We start from the raw sequence: 21,368 nt of genomic DNA, 5'->3' as shown, positions 1-21,368 counted from the left end.
AAGTATGGTAAGGAGTTTTTCAGGCAGAATCCAATTCTTTAAGAACAACTTCTGAAACACAAAGGCTGTTTAATTGGAATAAGAAGTTTTTTTTAGGTTCTTAGAAACTTTAGCATAAAGAGCGAGGTATTGAAGAGGGGGCGATCTCCACATACACGGAATAATTTCCGTTCGTTTTTAGTTTTAATATTTATCCTTACTTTTAGTTGAGAAACTTGCTTTTAAATATATATATATATATATATATATATATATATATATATATATATATATATATATAATATATATATATATATATATATATATATATATATATATATATATATATATATATATATATATATATATATATATATATATATATATATATATATATATATATATATATATATATATATATATATATATATATATATATATATATATAAATATACATATATAATATAATATATATATATATATATATATATATATATATATATATATATATATATATATATATATATATATATAACAAGGTGGCTAATTCAGTAGTACTGCTTTAGGCAGTACTACTTTATTACAGTAGACCAAACAACTGCCTTTTATGGCCTACAAAGTACCCTTTCTTTGGCAACGTATCACTTTTTGAAAGAATAGTGTCATAGTGCCACCTATGTCACGCAAAAGTATCACATTTATTAACCACGACATAGAATACCCAAACAGTGAGGTCACTCTCAAAACTAAATGTTTATGCTCCGCTTCTATTTGATCATGTAAGCCCAACTACACGAACACATTCAGCAAATCAGAAAAACCTTTAACCAAAGTTTAAGTCCCAGTGTGCAAGAATACTTTTTTTTTGAAGGATGGTCACGGATATGTATTTGTGTTTTTTTTTTTTTTGGTTAATTTGTTGTTGTTGTTCCGTTTTTTTTTTTCAGGAGTAACCGGAACGAGAAGTGATCCTAAAATATCGTTAGGTGGCTCACACGAACTGAAATTGAAAGTTCTGGTGGTTTTCTATAGTGGCAAAAGCGATCTAACTACAGAAAAGTTGATTTTCTATAGTTTTTTGGAGTATATTTAGACCCGGGGAGGGTTAAAATGCAATAAGGGTCAAGAGTGTACAGGGTTCGTTTTCCGTTTTGATGTCACTCTTTACTGTCATCATAAAAAAGAGATAACGATTCATCGAGAAAAAGGGCCCGTTTAGTGAATTTACTTTTCAAAATAAATGGATTTTCGCAAAATAAGCAATATTACTTTCATCCCCTCTGGAACCATACTTCACACTTCAGCCTATATATATATATATATATATATATATATATATATATATATATATATATATATATATATATATATATATATATATATATATATATATATATATATATATATATATATATATATATATATATATATATATATATATATATATATATATATATATATATATATATATATATATATATATATATATATATATATATATATATATATATATATATATATATATATATATATATATATATATATATGTATATATGTATATATATATATATATATATATGCATTATTCTCGAAATTGGCTCAATATCTTTTTTTTTAATTACGAAACTGAGATGAGTTTAGGAAATTTTTATTTACAGCCTTAATTTTGGAACAGGGAAGGGGGCATCTAAAAAGGGTAAGGGGGCCGTATTCTTGAACAAGATTAACAAGACCATTGATGATTTTGAACAGGATGGCTATTTCAAAATTTTGATCGAATGTTTTTGGAGGGACAGCAACTAAAAAGGCTTGGGAGGGTGGCTGACATTCCTCCAACCGCTTTTCAACACCCCCCTTAACGTGCCCTGAAAGTTTTAATTTAATACCCTACGCTGTTCCTAAAATATTTTAGATCCTCGTTTTTGATAAACTGGATACATTTAATGCCTTTTAATTCAGTGTAACATACCCCTCAACATCCTCCAAAGTTTCATTTTAATGTCATTAGCCTTTTTGGATACACCCAGAACCAAACACTCCCCCTTTTCTTAACTATAAATCCAGACTGTAAACAGTGGGCAAATTGCATAATTTACAATCCTTGCCCCAGGGCTTTGGGGAGTATGCATCTTTGGGGGCATAGCTATTAGACCTCTTGACAAGTTTGAACAAATAGACAATTTCAAGATTTCTATCAGCGTTTTAGCAGAGAAGGAAAATAGAAAGGGCAAGGAGGGGGGAAGGTTGGCTGCCCTCTAATCTCTCTTCAGCATCTCCTCAACATACCTAAAAAGTTTCAACTTAGTATCCTCATCCGTTCCTAATTTATTGCTGATATTCCTTTTCACAGACAGCAAGCATTGTGTTTTGATTGTGTTCGGCATCCCTCTCAACATTTCCTTAAGGTTTCACATTAATGCCCTAAGCCTTATTGGAGACCCATGATCAAACATGCCCTCTTTTCCAAATAAAAAACCTAATATGTTTACAATGGGCAACCTGCTTGCTCAGATTACTTACCCCGAGTGATGGGGGGGGGGGTGTCAACCACGGAGACATAGGTATTTGACCTTTGGGCTGTTTTGAACAAAATGGATATCTCAAAATTTTGATCGAATACATTTGGGAAAAAAATGGGGAGGATGGTTTCCCTCCAATCACTTTTTGACTCTTAAAAGGGGCAATAAACCTTTTTTCTCAATCGAATGAGCCCCCTCCGAAGTTCATACGACCACCCGTTCCATAATAAATCTTATATTTTAACAATAAGCAATTTGCATAACTTATAGCCCTTGCCATAGTGTTGTTTTTTTTTTCAGAAAAAGTGGCTATTTTGCAGCATCTCGGGTACAGCTTGGGGTTCCAATTTTGAACTTTCAGATAGTGTAGGATAAGGAAGGGACAGGGTTTTCAAATCTTGTACTATGAGGGCTGAATGTACTTTTTCTCTGGTCAACTTAAAAGTTTCTGCACTATAAGCTGCAATAGGACATAGAATATATTCACGGTTTAGTAGAAAGGTAAATCAAAAGACACTATTTGCTGTCTGGTAATCAAAAATAATGTATATACAATACACTGGAAACCCACTTGGAAAATAAACTTGAAACTTTCAGGGATTTTTTTTTCGGTGAGGTTCCATGTTGACCTGATTGCAATGCATATTTCATTCTAGTTCCAGTTCTATCTCTTGCTCCTTTTATTCAGGTTATTTTGGGAGGAGTCGGGTTCAATCTGCAAATTTTACTTTTTTTTTCATAGAATGTCAACTTGTGCTGCATTTATCACTGAATTCTTTTTTCTTTTAATTACCTGAAATTTTTACATAAAGTAAGCAGAAAGGGGAATGGGGGATAGCTTGTGTTCCCCTAGGAGCTAGCCTGTCTGAATTTTCTAAATGAGTCGCCTGTCTGGTACCTGCATGCACTTGCTTACGAAATTAACTATCAATAAGGCTGCTTAAAAATGAAAGCACAAAACAATTTCGCTCCAGCTCTCGCCTAGAAAACTGTAAAAGTTCTATTGCCGGAACTGCAAATGGATGATTTGGGGGCGTATTCAATACCCCAAAAAACAACAGCTACTTTTAAAGCCGGTAGAACAACTTTTCAGACAGATTCTGCTAACCAGACACCCGCCATAAGTCTAGCTTCTATCTCAGTTGCTACATTGGAAACTCAACTAGTTTTTTCTTAACGTGTGCATTTTTTTCAATCTCTCAAGTGCCCAAGTTGAGGCCTCTAGCCAACCAAAGCTAATCAAAACCCTCAAACTTTGTCTCGTTGTTTTAGTGCGAACTTTCCCTGACTCGAATATTCCGTCATCATCATCAAGGGTTTTGAGTTCCCCTTTGTGTTGAACACCTTGGGAATCGAATATTCCGTGTCAGCAGACAAGGTATTTTTGTTTCAGCTGCTGCCACTTTGGTTTATAGAGGATCTGGCCAGGAGAAACTGCATTTTGTGCACAATGGAACAAGGATATGGAAAGAAGCAAAAAGTATGTTTAAACAACATGGGGCTGGTATCCCCCCCAATGATAGCATGGAAGTATGGCAAAACCTTAATAAAGTGCCATCTGGGTCAGTACTTTCGGTCGCTAGTCAATACTCGAGCCAGAACGGCGGACGTCAGAGAAAATTGAAAGCACTCGATTAATAATGCTGGCACCCAATGAGATAGTGCTTAGCCTTCCGTGGTGATGACGAGAGTCCTAACTCAAATCAAAAGGAAATTTTTCTTGAGCTACTTGAGTTGATGAAGGTAATCATCGCTTCCCTCGGTTTCAATAGAGATTGAAACGTAGATATGACCATTGCAGTTCCCGAAATTACAAAATCGATCACTGAAAATACTGCTTCTTCAATCCGAAAGTCTATCACTTTTGTCATACGCTCGACAACGACCAATGGTTCGGTGAGAACAATCACTTGGAGTCTACCATATGGAAAAGCTAGATGCCCAGTCATTAGCCCTAGTCACTAATGAACTGGTTCTTCGGCACAAACTAGCTTCAAACTGACTTGGGGTCGATGCATCGCAATTTCATTTTTAATTTCAACTGCCTCTCTAGAAGATTGTGGTAAACCATTTATTGTGGAAACTAAAGTTAAAAAGAGCTAAATTATCTAGCGTGGAGAGGTAAAGCAGAGTCAAAATCATCCTTTTACTTTTATACTTAATTAGAAAATAAATACAAATAGACCTTACTTTAGACAGAGATACTTGGGATATTTTCTGAGCTCAATTCGCAAAAAATTAATACAAAAAGAATCAAGTAACATTCCTTCTCATTTTAAACCAAGATGAATTGAACGCATTACCACAAATCAGGTCAGTAGACAGGCTCCATTAATCGCTGGGCACAGAATTCTTAGCCAATATTATTTTAAATGCTTTTTCATTTATTTTGGCTTGGTTTTTGTTTCAGTGTTTTCTTTGTCTCGTTACAGTTTACTTCAAAAGCTTAATTTTCTCGTTTCATATATAAAACTTTTTTTCCTTCCCTTTCTTTTTGTTGTGCGCTGAAGATGGCTTGACCGAGGTCCTTGCCCAGATATCTGCAATATTTGTCGTTTCGTTTTTTCTTTTCCACTGGCTAAAACTCACCCTTGTTCTTAATTTCTTACTTATTTTTATATTTTATCCTCTTTTTTGTGAAATTTTCATAAAACTTTAAACAGTAAATTGTCTAAGAAATGGAAGAGCTTGTTGATACATTAGCTTCAAGCAATAAAAATTTCGACAAAAAAGTTTTGAAATGCAACTGGTAAGAAGAATACTTGAAATTATCAACTGGCTATATTTGTTGCTCACAAAAATTCCTTCAGTAAAGTAGTAGTAAAACTTTAGCATAAAGATCAGGAACGAGGAAGGAAGGACCCTCATATACGGAATAGTTTCTTTTTGTTATGAGTTTTAAAGTCGCTCATTATTTTTATTTAAAAAACGTGTTTTTTTAATATCATAATTGTAAAAATCATCACGAACAGCAGTGGTAATTAGTTATTTATTTATTAATTATTTTATCAATATTCGTATAAGCAAGATGTAAGAAAATTAGCAAAAATTACGGGAAAAATTGCATAAATCATGAAATATGCACGCTGGACATGCCACCCCTAATATGTGACAGCAGTCAAAATAAATATATACAATTGAACCTCCCACGGTATTGAGTCTAAATGATCTTTTGAACAAATTGTCTGCTGTCCAAATGAGTTTGTCTGCAGTCCAAAATCATTCAGTACAATTATTCCGGAAAATGTTCATGCAAAGATTACCACCAAATTTGTTCTTAAAAAAAGGGGAAAATGCTCCAAGATTAGCTAAAAAATAGTACTTATTAGGTTTTATCATCCTTAAAACAGATTCTATTTTTCTCTAGAGTCTAGATAGCAAATTTAATTGTAATATATTCGGTTAGGCATAGCAACTTTGGAATACTGTGCATTTTGAAGCTCTTCAGTTGAACATTTATTTCAGTCCTAGTTTCTACATATAGAGTACCTGTTATTGTGCTAATATAGAGTAACTGTTGTTGTTCTAAGAAAATAAAACGAACAGAAGAAAAGTAGACGTAGCGTCTGATTTATTTTTCAAACTTGTTTATTTATTATAGAATAGAATCTCAATCCACTAACTAATGAAAATATCGATATAAAAGCGTTTTCTTTTTCCAAATCAATTTTAAAAACACATTTAAAATAAACTATTTTGTTGTTCGAATTTTAATTTCAAATAAGCCAAAGAGCCAAAGTAAGGAAACTTTTTCCTTCACTCATAGGACCTGAGAAAAAAATCGAACACCATCAAAGGCAATATACTCGAATGCAACAGATTAAATCGTCTCTCCAAACTAAAACTCATAAGATCAAAAGCCTAAAACAATATTGGTTCTCTGAGAACACTTTCCGAAAAATAGTTTATTTGCTAGACATCGGATATCTAGAAGTCAAGTGAGATTAAAGCTAATGGAAATAAGACTTACCTCTGACGATGTCAAATAACAAAGTCGGGAGTCAGCACTCTCAACAGAGCCTTGTTGTACAACACCCAGTTTTATTGATTCTCTGTCACTCATGTATCCAGACCGAACACTGTCCTGACGCTCACAGAGGCTATTCGCCCTTAAAAATAATAATAATAAATATGATTCAGCTAAACAGAGGGAAACTTTCTATTAAGTTACTATGCATTTCGTGGTCCTTTGTGTAACAGTATAGGTGTCAACAGCTTTCAACCGTGCGGACACATTATTTGAACAGGTTAGCCATAATTTATTTCGATTTGTCTCTAGTTTGACATAAACTACCGTCTAATTCCATCTGGTTATCTTACTGACCACCTTCATAGAATAACGTTCCACTGGTTGACTTCCACTATTCTTTCTAATTGATAGTTTTTTTGTTTATTTTATACTATCGCTACGTTTTGATATCTTCATAGATTTTTAACAATTTTCTGTTATGTAATACATTCATGAGTCTTATGAGAGGAAGTACAGTTTAAATATCATATCTATATCGCTTTTTTGCCGGATAATATTCGGATAAGTAACACAACCCAAACCTATAAATACCCTATTACATGGATCTTGCACGTAGGGAGAGGGGAGATCTCACGATTTTATTTTATTTTCCCATAATTTTCTGATACTTCTCACAGAATAGGGAATTTAAAGGATCCCCCCCCAAAAAAAAATCCTGTGTACGTGCCTGATATAGATGCAGGAACACCGCCGTTGGTATCGATAAAGCAGTATAAATTTCGTCTTGCAAAGCATGACAAAGGATTTCATGAAGATGATTCAAAATCTAGTCTTAAATTATGCGATGTTCTACCTTTGTATCTCTCGCCACCTTTACCACGGGATTGATTTTGTTCTAAACTCTAGACGATCATGGATGCTACATCAGCTGCAACTTAGTAAAGAACGAACTTTAGACCATAATAACCAAAATTTCAAAACACGTGTTGATAAGAAAAAAAACGGTCAGGTGAAAAACAATAGCCGGATGACGCTGACTCAGGAATGGTAACTTTTATTTCCATTAATCTTGAAGGTAAACGTTTTATTCCGAAAACAAGTTTACGGGAATTTTGAAATTAATCTGAAACCCCTCAAAAATGATATCGGATCGAAAAGAAAACCTCTCCGTTGGAATAACCATAACCGAATAACCCCTTTTGTTTAATTATAGTCCCCCTACTTGAGCAATTCCCTTCTCTAGTGATTTTTAGAAAATCACTTTGGGAATCCCATTTGACTTGGAAAATCTAATGGGAAGCAGTGGTGCGTCACGTTTTTTTTTTCATCAGGGGTGATCGTATCGAACCAGTGGTCGTACAACACAGGGAGAGGGCTCATTTGAAAGAAAATGGCCATATCTAGTGCCTTTTGTAATTAATGTTAATTGATTTTATTCATGTAATTAATGTTAATTTTAAAAGTGCCTTTTAAAATTAAGCATAGTATTAAAATTAAAAAAATTAAAGGGCTCATTTAAAAGGAAATGGCCATATCTAGTGCCTTTTGTAATTAATGTTAATTAATTATATTCATGTACTTAATGTTAATTTAAAAAGTGCCTTTTAAAATTAAGCATAGTATTAATAAACTGCAATTTTTACAAAAAATTGTATCTTCGAATACGAGTTGATATAACACACGTATCTTTTGACAAGATGATAAAACACGCGTATGCTTTGTGATGATTTACAAAAGCCACTTACATAATTGGAACCTGATTAAGGTTAGATGCTAAACGAAAACCTTTTCAAAATTAGATGGCTATTCTTTCCGGAATAACAGATTGTGTTTACTTTCATTAGTTCGGTCTCATCACGCAGTTTGCCTATTTCTTTTATTTTCTTTTATGATGGACTCTTTCATTATATTGCTCGCCATTGAGTTTTTTAAATGACTGGTTCAAACACAATTATAATAACAAACAAGCACAAGATAAACAAAGGATTTCAGTTGTAAACTTTACGGTGGCCATCTTTTAGCCCCCCCCCCCCCCCAGAAAATACCCCCCGAAAAAAAACGTTGTAGATATTCCCGTGGAAAATACCCTTCCGTTTAAAACAACCCCGGAAAATACCCCCCCCCATACCCTCGGAAAATACCACCCCTACGCCGCTGGTTGGTCTCCAGTCCCTTTGGACTTTAAAAAGGACTAGAACTCTCAATTTCTGATCTAATGAGCACACTCCGAAGTTTCTGCGACAATGAGGTGGACATCAAACAGTTCGTGGTAACGAACTGTAAGTAAGGAGCGACCCGGCTCAATGGTAACCGAAACTCTAAAAAACGGAATTTTGATACCAAAAGATACATCAAAGGATTCACATTTTTATGCTGATTTAGAATATATAATTTTAATCAAGTTTAATGTTACCCATCAAAATTTACGCGCCTGAGAAAATTTTGCTGATTTTCGAGAAAAGGGGGAAAGACCCCCTAAAAGTTATAGAAACTTAATGAAAATCACACCATCATATTCAGTGTATCAGAGAAATCTACTGTCTAGGTTTCAAGCTCCTATCTACAAAAATATGGAATTTTGCATTTTTTGCCAGAAGAAAGATCACGGGTGCGTGTTTATTTGTTTGTTTTTTGTTTTTTTTTTTCTTTTCCCCAGGGGTAATCGTATTGACCCAGTAGTCCTAGAATATCGTAAGAGGGCTCATTGGAACGGAAATTAAAAGTTCTATTGCCTTTTTTAAGTGACCAAAAAAATGGAGGGCAACTTGGCCCCCTCCCTAGCTCATTTTTTCCCAAAGTCATCTAATTAAAATTTTGAGATAGCCATTTTATTCAGTATAGTCGAGAATTTAATAAATACGTCTTTGATGATGACTTAGTCCCTCACAGGTCACTGGGGATTGACTGAAATTTATGAAATTTGGCCATTGCTTATATATTGTTGTGTTTATTGGGAAATATACAGACATTTTCAGGAAGAATTTTTTTCGGGGAGGGGGGGGGGGGCTGAACGCGGGGGTTACTCGGGATAATCTTTCCGTCGAGGATGTTTCTTTTGGGGTAAGGGACATTTCTATGAAGGGGGCGCCGGATTTCCAAGCATTATTTAAAATACGATTAGAAATTAAATTTAAAAAAAACAAGTTTTTTCAACTGAAAGTAAGAAGCAACATTAGAACTTAAATGAACAGAAATTATTACGTATATGAGGGGGTTCTCCCCCAAGTCAATACCTCGTTCTTTAAGCCAAAGATTTTTTAGTACTTTCATAAGAGCTATTTATTCTAATTAACGGCCTTTTTGATTAAGAGGTCATTTTTAAAGAATTGGAACAAAATTCGAACTTTAGCTTAAAGAGCAAGGTGTTGATTAGGGGGTGAAGCCCCTGATATACGTATTAAAAATATATGAATATAGAAGTTCGTTACGTAAGTTAATTCGTAAGTTACGTATATTTATTACTAATAAAAACGTTCGTGAATAAAATTAAACAAGTTTCGAGAAAGCCATTTAACCAAATAAAAGTAAATTAATATGCAAATTCTGTTTTAATTATTCATATACGGTGAGCAAAGATCAAAACCTGAATTTATTCAAAAAAGTTCAAAAATTAAATAAAAAAAACAAGTTTTTTAAACTGAAAGTAAGGAGCGATATTAAAACTTAAAACGAACAGAAATTATTCCGTATATGGAAGGGGCTTTCCCCTCCTCAGCGCCTCGCTCTTTACGCTAAAGTTTTTTATTGTTTTAAAAAATAAAGTTTTGAGACAGAGTCAAACTTTAGCGTAAGAGAGAGGCGTTGAGGAGGGGAAAGCCCCTTCCATATACGGAATAATTTCTGTTCCCCCTCCGGAATGAGCAGTCCCCCTCCTATTGGGAATAAATTCTGCTCATTTTGGGGTTTAATGTTACTCTTTACTTTCATAATAACAGTGTAAACCAGAGATATTCCCAGAAATCACAAGGAAATATATATTGATTTCACATTTTTGATGCGTTTTTAAAGTTTCTTTGTACCCCCCCCCCCGCCCCCTGTGAAAAAAACAGCAAAAACCTATGCTGGAAATACCCTTTTCCAGCAATGCCTTTGTTATGGAAAAATTTTCCACGGAGGAGGGGATTACTGGCATGATTTTAAAAAAAATCAGAAATTAAAGTCTTTTTCACATGAAAATGCGCTACGAAATTTTTTTTACCGAATTCATCCCAAAAAAAATTTCTGCGTGAAATTTTGAGCTAGAATGGAATTTTCTGGGGGGAATTTTCCCCGGGGGCATTTTTCGTGAAAAGAGCTTTACACGGAGGAATTTTCAGAAGGGGGTAGAAATTTTTCATGAAGGGGGAGCCGGGTTTCCGCCGTATTATTTTAAAACGTTCAGAAATTAAATTTAAAAAAAACAAGTCGACTTTAATAAATAAATAAGTATTAAGACTTTAAGAAATAAATATGAGGATATGTATACTAAACTGATAATCCGTTTTATTTTGTAAGTAAAGTGCAAATTATGTTCAGGTCTTGAGAAGACATGGGGGTAGTCAGCCCTACTCCTTTTAATATTTGCTCGTTTTGAGTTTGACTAGGTTCAAAGGTAGGTTCAAAGATTTGACTAGGTTCAAAATCTTTGATACAGTCCTGCCAACAATAATATACATCTAGCAGACATTTTGCCTAGTTGCTTTACTGTTAATGCCCTGGAGCTTTACCATGTTGGATTTTGTTTAAATGCAAGTTTTCCTGTTTGTTTTTTGTACAGCGTTTGTTGCATTTTTCTTTATATGTTTAGTTTAGGTTAGTTTTTATGTTTTTTTCTTTTTTTGAAAAGGCTTCCGGAAGCGAAGCCGAAATATTTGGATTTTTGTTATTATTTTTGTGGTAAGAAATTTTGTTTTTTTCCTGTCTTATTAAAAAAAGGGTTACCCATTTTTCGTATATTTTCGTTACAATATTGAATTTAAGTATTATCAAATTTAGTATTTCAAATTATGCGTTACAAATTAAGGATTATCAAATAACAAAACTAAAATAAGTCCAGCGAACATAAATTCAAGTAATTCAAATATGATATGAAGTAACAGAATATGTTAGATATTTAACAGAGTTTAGAATTATAGCTGGATTATTAATGTTTGTCCTCAAACTAGACCAAAAACAAAGAGTAAAAATCACACAATGTGACATTTTACAATAATTAAGGATTTCAATAAAAGGCATTTTGGGAAAATCACAGGTTTTAACTTGAATTCTCACTTTAAAGAGAGAATAAAAATAAACAACCCTACAGTTTCAAAAATTTAGAACCACGTGCAACTGCAAATTCCTTCATTACAATTTCACCGCCATTATTTTTCTTCTAGAAATAAAAGTTGAAAATAATAAAACATTTCAGAGAGTGTAAACACTTTCAGCGAAACTCTAAATAACAAAACGAAAAAAAAACCCTTGACATCTAGCAAAAAGGAATACTTTTTAATTTTTCTAAGTGGCGAAAATTGCAGAAAGGTTAAATATCACGCTCCTGAACATTCAAAGTTGAAAACAAAAAAAAAATATTTTTATCCAAGACTAGAGTAGATTACAAGAGATATGTCGTGATGAAATTCTTCTTTGTTTTAAAAGAATTTTAACATACGCTTCTAAAATCTGGGAGCATATGCTGTATGTTTTTAATAAAAAAAAATTAGTTAGTGACGATAAGATGTAACACATTTAGTTAAAAATAATGGGCATGAAATACGAACATTATATAAAAAAAATACAGCTTAAAAAAAACATAGTTACAAAATTCCTTAATTATTAGGTATTATCTTTCGTCTTCCTTCATCTTCACACGATGGAATATCTTTGCGTGTGTAAGGAATAAAAAAATAGGTCACATTGCACTTCTTTTTTTTTTCAATACCTGGGTCTCACTTTCAAAACGGGTAACACTATAAAGTGTTTTAAATTTGGATTATTAAAGCGACAACATTTTAAAGACATGTTTGTTCTAAGCAGCTGGTTTGAACTGTAGTAACAAGAAGATTCTATGACTTACCTCGAACTGAAATCACTAAGGTATCCACGGTCTTTATCAGTAGCGTATAATCGACTTCCTCTATCAGCTGATTTGGCCCTCATTCTTGCTGGGTCTTTAGGGGGAAGAGGGAGCGTATTCGAAGTGACACCTGAAAACAAAGACAAGATTCAGTCACATGGGCTTGACACACTATTCTGAACATTTTCCTGTGTGTCTACAGCTTTGATTCTTATTGCTAACAAACTGCTTTTTTATGTTTACTTTCAAAAAAATTATATGTGGTAATTCTATCACAGAAAATTGACAATCTATTCAGTTAGATTTTGGCATCAACCTCATGTATCACCAAAAAAGTGATAATCAGTTTCAGTTAGATTTTGGCATTAATCCTAGGAAAATCTTGATGAATATGAAAAAATGTACTACGAAATGTAATTAAAATACCATTTTTGTGAAACCTAGTACAAGTAACCGCTCACTATTTTAGACTCCTTTAGGCTTGCATAACTAGTGAACAACTTGTTTAAACACCCTCCTTTCGCCATCTTTCAAAAAATCCAGAGATATCAAGAGGTACAACTACGATTACCGTACCAAATAACAGGTCACGGGCTATCTTTACTCTAGCAAGTCGCCACTTAACAAAATTTCCGTCTCGTATTTTGAACACACTTATACAGGCCAGAGGGCCTGACAGAATATACAGGGCAGAATCAAACTGGAGTATGGTGTCTTGATACTTAAACTAGGTACAGCTAGCCTTTGTAATTGCAGCACTTAACATCATTTCCTGTATCAAAATTTACCTGCATTGTCAATTAAGAAATTTTAGAAGAAACTAGAAATAGGCTATAAATAAATAATATAACAGATACAACTGTAATCAGTATTTCATAGGCAATTCTGTTAAAGAAGGGATGAACCCAAATTCTTAGATTTTCTATATGTATAAATAATTCTAGTCGTTACAGGGGATCAATAATTGCTCGGTCTGTATATACGCAAGCAATAAAATAATCATTTGAGCTACAAATTATGTGTCTGATTGAATAGAGGACAACAAAACTATCAGTTTCCAAAAAGATTTTTAAAGAACACATTTGGTTTTTTCTAAGGGAGAGGGGTTAAAAGTCGGTAAAATAACTTCTATTTTAAGGGTGATAATAAAAAAGACCTAGGAAATCATCCACTTCCTTCAGTTTTACCCATTATATCATGTATTCTAGAGGAGTGTATAAATCCTACAATTTATAATCATCTGAATCTTGATAAATTGTTACACTCAATTCAATATGGTTTAAAAAAGCATGGAACTACTGAGATGGCGACACCTTATATCAATTCGATAAGAAACGCAGCTCTTTACAACAAACTTACTTTATAGCTAGAATTAGGGTAGTTTATTTTGTTAGTGTCTTTCATTATTTTGCTATGTAACTAGTTTTATTCCTCGGTTTAATTGAGAAATTTGACAGGACAGTGATGCTGTTGATCACCAAAACTTAGTATGTTAGTGTGAATTTTGCTTTGCTGCAAAATTAACACCAGAGTAGGTAGCATGTGCTCACCTAAACAGACTTTTTTTCAAGTAAAATTTTGGCAATTGTTGTGACCCCTAAGGTTCTAACCCACTCTCTTTTTGGTTTCTATCAATGACCTTCCCAAATGCCATTGGAGATTTTTCTAGAGAAAATAATGTTATCGACTCTACATTTTCTGTGACCGAAATCACTGAAAGCCTTGATGTTCGTTTCTTTAACTGAATCACCTCACAATTCCATAATTAATACAGCTAAAAGCAAGACATGTCTGTGGTTAATAGTAATCGTTTTGGCTAAAAATAGTAAACTTAAATTCTTTACCTTTTCACAGTCTCGAAAACGTTTCCTAGGACTAGCTACCTTACAAAGTTCTTAAGCATGCGACGTCTTTTAATTACCCTAGAATTCATTTTGGTGAATTTATTACTTTAATTAATTACCTAATTACCACATTAAAGCTCTTATTACCACAATTACTTATTACCACAATTAATTACTAAATTACCACATTAAAGCTCTTATTACCACAATTAATTATTAGCACAATTAATTACTAAATTACCACACTAAAGCTCTTATTACTACAATTAATTATTACCACAATTAATTACTAAATTACCACATTAAAGCTCTTAATACGATATTATCATATATTTTAAAGATCTTAATCCTTATTTATCCAGAAATTAAAACACGTTTTACCGCCACATGTCTTCAAGTTATTATGTTTTCTCTGATATCTTCGTACATTTTGAACTGTCCGTCAGGGAGACTCGGTATTTTTCCTTGGACACTTTGTCCTATAAGAGTATTGCAGAAAAATTCCGCTAGATCTGTTTGAAGAATATGGAATCAAGTGTCTACGAGAATCAGTAAGAACAAAAACACAAGAGAAGAAAAACAAGAATTGGTTTTTATAAGGCGAACGAAAATATTGGATGAAACAAAACAGATCTTTCGGGATGACAACAGCTTCCTTTCTTCAGTGCTACAAGAGAAAGTCTCAAAGAAACATGTTCACATTTTCTGAGCGAAAACGCGAACGATAGAAACCAGATAAAAAAAAAAAGACAAAAATAGACAACACGGAGAACAAAAATAAAAAAATCGGAAGAATTAGAAAACAAGTTAACAACGCGGAAAAAATAAAACAACAATATATAAAATCAAAATTAACTGAACTGAAAGCATTAAAAACCAAACTACCCAACTCAAAAAGATAACCACTCACCAAAATCGAAAGACTAATAAATCATGCTCTCTTCAAAGTAGAAGTGACCCTAGTACTCCCGTACGGACTCCTTATAAGGGCATAGAATACGGACGGGGCACCAAATATGGGCATAGAGTCATTAGGGAGAACACGTGGTTAATGGGGTCAATGACCTAAATGTCAACAACAACAACATCGACCTTGACATTCGCTGAGAGCGTGCACTTACAACAACAACAACATCGACCTTGGAACACCTGTGCTGTCGACTTCAATTCACCTATCGTGAATCAATAATTCCCCTTAGAAACAACAAATTAATTCCCCTTTCTTGACAGATCAATCAACCAATGACATCATCTGTCAGACTTTAAAAATTTTCGCCTAGAAACGATTCTCCAGGAATAGATCCAAGTCATTAATGTCATTGCCTCGGAAACAACTCCTTTGGTCGAACTCCAAAGGATATTAATAGCCAAAGGCCTTGGAAACAATTCCCCAAGAAACATCTTAGCGATGAATTGTTTTAGCGCGGGAATCAGGTTTCTTATTAATTTGAAATGTATTAGCGCACAGATGCCAAAAACAAAAGGAACACGCTGAATTACGTTTAGGGATTATTTGGGCGAAACTGTTTTAGACAGGTTATGGAACTATTTCGGCGAAACAGTTAGAGACATTTTAAAAGATGATTTTTGAAGAGATTTTAGAAGAGAATTTAATGGTGAAACTCTGTGGTCATTATAATACACAAGTTTCATTTGAACAGTGTTGTGAGGTCCTCTAACCCAACCCCAAAGGGTTCCAATCCCCCTACCCCAACCCCGAAGGAAGCCCCCGGGACGCCACGGCCCCCCCAGCACTCCAGCGACCACCGGCCGCCCCCCAGGCCCCCCCCGACCCCCCACCGCCCGCCCCCGGCCCCCCCCCGGCCCCTCGCGCGCCCCCAGGCCCAACGGGGTCCCACCGGCCCGCCACCGGTCCCCAAATGTCCCCCAGGCCCCCAACTGCCCCCCGGACCCCCAAAGGCCCACCCAGACCCCCAAAGGCCATCCCCGGGCCCCCCAAAGGCCCATCGAGCTCCCAAAGGACCAACGGGGTCCCAAAGGCCCTCCACCGGTCCCCAAATGTCCCCCAGGCCCCCAACTACCCCCGGACCCCCAAAGGCCCTCCCGGTGCTCCAAAGGCCCTCCCTGTGCCCCAACGGCCCTCCCCCGGCCCCCAACGGTCCCCCGGACCAGAGAAGCGCCGCCAAGATGCACCGTGGGCCAGGAAAGCGCTTCAGGATGCGCCACAGGGATGCGCCGCGGTTCTGGAAAGCGCCGCAGGGGAAGCGCCGCAGGGATGCACCGAAGGGATGCGCCGAAGGATGCGCCACAGGGATGCGCCGCAAAAAAAAGTAAACTAAAAAGTAAAAATTTCGAAATGTTATCCCCCAAACGACCGCCACAGACCCCCAACGGTCCTTCCCCGGTCCCCAAAGGGCCCACCGAGCTCCCAACGGACCAGCGGCCCTCAACGGACCCACACACCCTCAAAGGCTCTCCCCGAGCACCCGTCTTTCGTTGATGTGTGTTGTCTGAAACCTATGATTGGGGAGGTGTAGTTTGCTACTTCAGGCTTTTCTGAGCTAAGGTTTCCTAGTATTTCCTAGGTGAATGTTGTCTGAAACCAATAGTTTGGGATGAGTAGTTTGCTATTTCAGGCTTTTATGAGCTAGGTTTCTTAGCCTTTCGTTGGTGTGTGTTGACTGCAACTTATGATTTGGGATATGTAGTTTGTTATTTTTGACTTTTCTGAGTTGGATTTCTTAGTCTTTCATAGGTGTGTGGTGTCTGAAACCTATGATTTGGGATGTGTAGTTTGCTATTTTCGACTTTTCTGAGCTGGATTTCTTAGCCTTTCATAGGTATGCGTTGTCAGAAAATTATGATTTGGGATGTATAGTTTGCTATTTCAGGCTTTTCTGAGCTAAGGTTTTCTAGTATTTCGTAGGTGAATGTTGTCTGAAACCAATAGTTTGGGGTGAGTAGTTTGCTATTTTTGACTTTTCTGAGCTAGTTTTCTTAGTCTTTCGTTGACTTGTGTTGACTGAAACCGATGATTTGGGATATGTAGTTTGCTATTTTTGACTTTTCTGAGCTGGATTTCTTAGTCTTTCATAGGAGTGTGTTGTCTGAAACATATGATTTGGGATGGGTGGATTGCTACTTTTGACCCTTCTGAGCTGGATTTCTTAGCCTTTCATAGGTGTTTGTTGTCTGAAACCTATAGTTTGGGATGACTAGTTTGCTGTTTTTGACTTTTCTGAGCTAGGTTTCTTAGCCGTTCATAGGTGAGTGTTGTCTGAAACCTATGATTTGGGATATGTAATTTGCTATTTCCGACTTTTCATAACCGGATTTCTTAGTCTTTCGTAGGTGTGTGGTGTCTGAAACCTATGATTTGGGATGTGTGGGTTGCTATTTTTTTGACTTTTCTGAGCTGGATTTCTTAGCCATTCGTAGGTGTGTGTTGACTGAAACCTATGATTTGGGATGGTTAATTTGCTATTTTTGACTTTTCTGAGCTAGATTTCTTAGCCTATCATATGTGTGTCCTTTCAGAAAATTATGATTTGGGAGGTGTAGTTTGCTTTTTGGACTTTTCAGAGCTAGGATTCTTAGTCACTCATAGGTGTTTGTTGTCTGAAACTTCGAGTTTGGGATGAGTAGTTGGCTATTTCAGACTTTTCTGAGCTAAGGTTTCTTAGTATTTCGTAGGTGAATGCTGTCTGAAACTTATGATTTGGGATATGTAAATTACTATTTCGGGCTTTTCTGAGTTGGATTTCTTAGTCTTTCATAGGTGTGTAGTGTCTGAAACCTATGATTTGGGATGTGTAGTTTGCTATTTTCGACTTTTCTGAGCTAGGTTTCTTAGCCTTTCATAGGTATGTGTTGTCAGAACATTATGATTTGGGATGTGTAGTTTGCTATTTCAGGCTTTTCTGAGCCAAGGTTTTCTAGTATTTCGTAGGTGAATTTTGTCTAAAACCAATAGTTTTGGATGAGTAGTTTGCTATTTTTGACTTTTCTGAGATAGGTTTCTTAGCCTTTCGTTGGTGTGTGTTGACTGAAACCTATGATTTTGGATATGTAGTTTGCTATTTTTGACTTTTCTGAGCTGGATTTCTTAGTATTTCATAGGTGTGTGTTGTCTGAAACCTCTGATTTGGGATGGGTGGATTGCTACTTTTGAATTTTCTGAGCTGAATTTCTTAGCCTTTCATAGGTGGTTGTTGTCTGAAAAATATAGTTTGGGATGTCTAGTTTGCTATTTTTGACTTTTCTAAGCTAGGTTTCTTAGCCGTCCATAGGTGAGTGTTGTCTGAAACCTATGATTTGGGGTATGTAATTTGCTATTTATGACTTTTCATAACCGGATTTCTTAGTCTTTCGTAGGTGTGTGATGTCTGAAACCTATGATTTGGGGGTGTGTGGGTTGCTATTTTTTGAATTTTCTGAGCAGGATTTCATAGCCATTCGTAGTTGTGTGTTGACTGAAACCTATGATTTGGGATGGTTAATTTGCTATTTTTGACTTTTCTGAGCTAGATTTCTTAGCCATTCATAGGTGTGTCCTTTCAGAAAATTATGATTTGGGAGGTATAGTTTGCTTTTTGAACTTTTCAGAGCTAGGATTCTTAGTCGCTCATAGGTGTTTGTTGTCTGAAACTTCGAGTTTGGGATGAGTAGTTGGCTATTTCAGACTTTTCTGAGCTAAGGTCTCTTAGTATTTCGTAGGTGAATGCTGTCTGAAACTTATGATTTGGGATATAGTATTTCGTATGTGAATGCTGTCTGAAACTTATGATATGGGATATGTAAATTACTATTTCGGGCTTTTCTGAGTTGGATTTCTTAGTCTTTCATAGGTGGGTGATGTCTGAAACCTATGATTTGGGATGTGTAGTTTGCTATTTTCGACTTTTCTGAGCTAGGTTTCTTAGCCTTTCATAGGTATGTGTTGTCAGAAAATTATGATTTGGGATGTGTAGTTTGCTATTTCAGGCTTTTCTGAGCTAAGGTTTTCTAGTATTTCGTAGGTGAATGTTGTCTGAAACCAATAGTTCGGGATGAGTAGTTTGCTATTTTTGACTTTTCTGAGCTAGGTTTCTTAGTCTTTCGTTGGTGTGTGTTGTCTGAAACCTATGATTTGCGATATGTAGTTTGGTATTTTTGACTTTTCTGAGCTAGATATATTAACCTTTCATAGGCGTGTGTTGCCTGAAACCTATGATTGGGATGAGTGGTTTGCTATTATTGTCTTTTCTGAGCTAGATTTCTTAGCCGTTCATAGGTGTGTGTTGTCTGAAACTTATGATTTGGGATGTGTAGTTTGCTATTTGAACTTTTCAGAGCTATGATTCTTAGTCCTTCATAGGCGTTTGTTGTCTGAAACTTCTAGTTTGGGATGAGTAGTTTCGCTATTTCAGGCTTTTCTGAGCTAAGGTTTCTTAGTCTTTCATAGGTGAATGATGTCTGAAACCTATGATTTGGGATATGTAAATTACTATTTCGGGCTTTTCTGAGTGGGATTTCTTAGTCTTTCATAGGTGTGTGTTGTCTGAAACCTATGATTTGGGATGGGTGGATTGCTACTTTTGACTTTTCTGAGCTGAATTTCTTAGCCTTTCATAGGTGTTTGTTGTCTGAAACCTATAGTTTGGGATGCCTAGTGTGCTATTTTTGACTTTTCTGAGATAGGTTTCTTAGCCGTTCATAGGTGAGTGTTGTCTGAAACCTATGATTTGGGATATGTAAATTACTATTTCGGGCTTTTCTAAGCTAGATTTCTTAGTCTTTCGTTTGTGTGTGTTGTCTGAAAACTATGATTTGTGATGTGTTGTTTGCTACTTTTGACTTTTCTGAGCTGTATTTCTTAGCCTTTCATATGTGTTTGTTGTCTGAAACCTATAGTTTGGGATGACTATTTTGCTATTTTTGACTTTTCTGAGCTAGATTTCTTAGCCTTTCATAGGTGTGTCCTTTCAGAAAATTATGATTTGAGATATGTAAATTACTATTTCGGGCTTTTCTGAGTTGGATTTCTTAGTCTTTCATAGGTATCTGTTGTCTGAAACCTATGATTTGGGATGTGTGGGTTGCTATTTTTTTACTTTTCCGAGATGGATTTCTTAGCCGTTCATAGGTGAGTGCTGTCTGAAACTTATGATTTGGGATGGTTAATTTTCTATTTCCGGCTTTTTATTAGCTAGGTTTCATAGCCTTTCATAGGTGTATGTTGTCAGAAAATTACGATTTTGGATGTGTGGGTTGCTATTTGAACTTTTCAGAGCTAGGATTCTTAGTCCATCATAGGTGTTTGTTGTCTGAAACCAATAGTTTGGGATGACTAGTTTGCTATTTCAGACTTTTCTGAGCTAGATTTCTTAGCCGCTCATAGGAGTGTGTTGTCTGAAACTTATGATTTGGGATATGTAAATTACGTTTTCGGGCTTTTCTGAGTTGGACACTTCTAAATTTTTCCACACATGAAAAATTGCACACACACACTTCAAAACTCACACACACAACAGCTTAGACAAACAAAACTTACACACACACACACACAAAAACTTAAATCCGCACGCATAAAATAACACCAAAAAGCAAAAACTTACAGGCACACAAGACATAACATGAACACAAAAACAAACACACAAACTAAAACTTACACACACTCACAAAAACATACACACACACACAAAAACTTACACACACACACTAAAACTTACTCACACATACACACACACACACACACACACACATACACAAAAAACTTACACATGCACACGAAAACTTACATGCACATAAAAACTTACATTCACACAAAAACTTACACACGCGCACAAAATCTTACACACACACACAAAAACTTACACACACACGAAAACTTACACACACACACGAAAACTTACACACACACACACACAAAACTTACACACACACACATGAAAACTTACACACACACACACTAAAACTAACACACACACGCAAAAACTTACACACACAAAAACTTACACACACACACACAAACAAACAAACTTACACAGGCAAACTAAAACAAACAAGCACAAAAAAAC

At 35.5% G+C, this 21,368-nt stretch overlaps 1 protein-coding gene across 1 annotated transcript in view; it reads right to left on the bottom strand.

Moving 5' to 3' along the window:
- The window catches only part of sif (guanine nucleotide exchange factor still life), a 285,383-nt gene that overhangs the window by 203,350 nt on the left and 60,665 nt on the right, over window positions 1-21,368 (bottom strand). Inside the window, exons 7-8 of the mRNA XM_089106536.1 lie at window positions 12,506-12,635; window positions 6,469-6,607 (exon numbers count right to left, since the gene is read on the bottom strand). Of these exons, the coding sequence (XP_088962662.1) occupies window positions 6,469-6,607; window positions 12,506-12,635 (269 nt within the window). The remainder of the gene's footprint in view (window positions 1-6,468; window positions 6,608-12,505; window positions 12,636-21,368) is intronic.

Source organism: Artemia sp. Qi Xiang Cuo, chromosome 2, assembly GCF_049724085.1.
Source record: "Artemia sp. Qi Xiang Cuo chromosome 2, ASM4972408v1, whole genome shotgun sequence".
NCBI lineage: Eukaryota > Metazoa > Arthropoda > Branchiopoda > Anostraca > Artemiidae > Artemia > Artemia sp. Qi Xiang Cuo.
The sequence above is the reverse complement of the archived record's forward strand: the minus strand, read 5'-3'. Positions and strand labels throughout refer to the sequence as shown.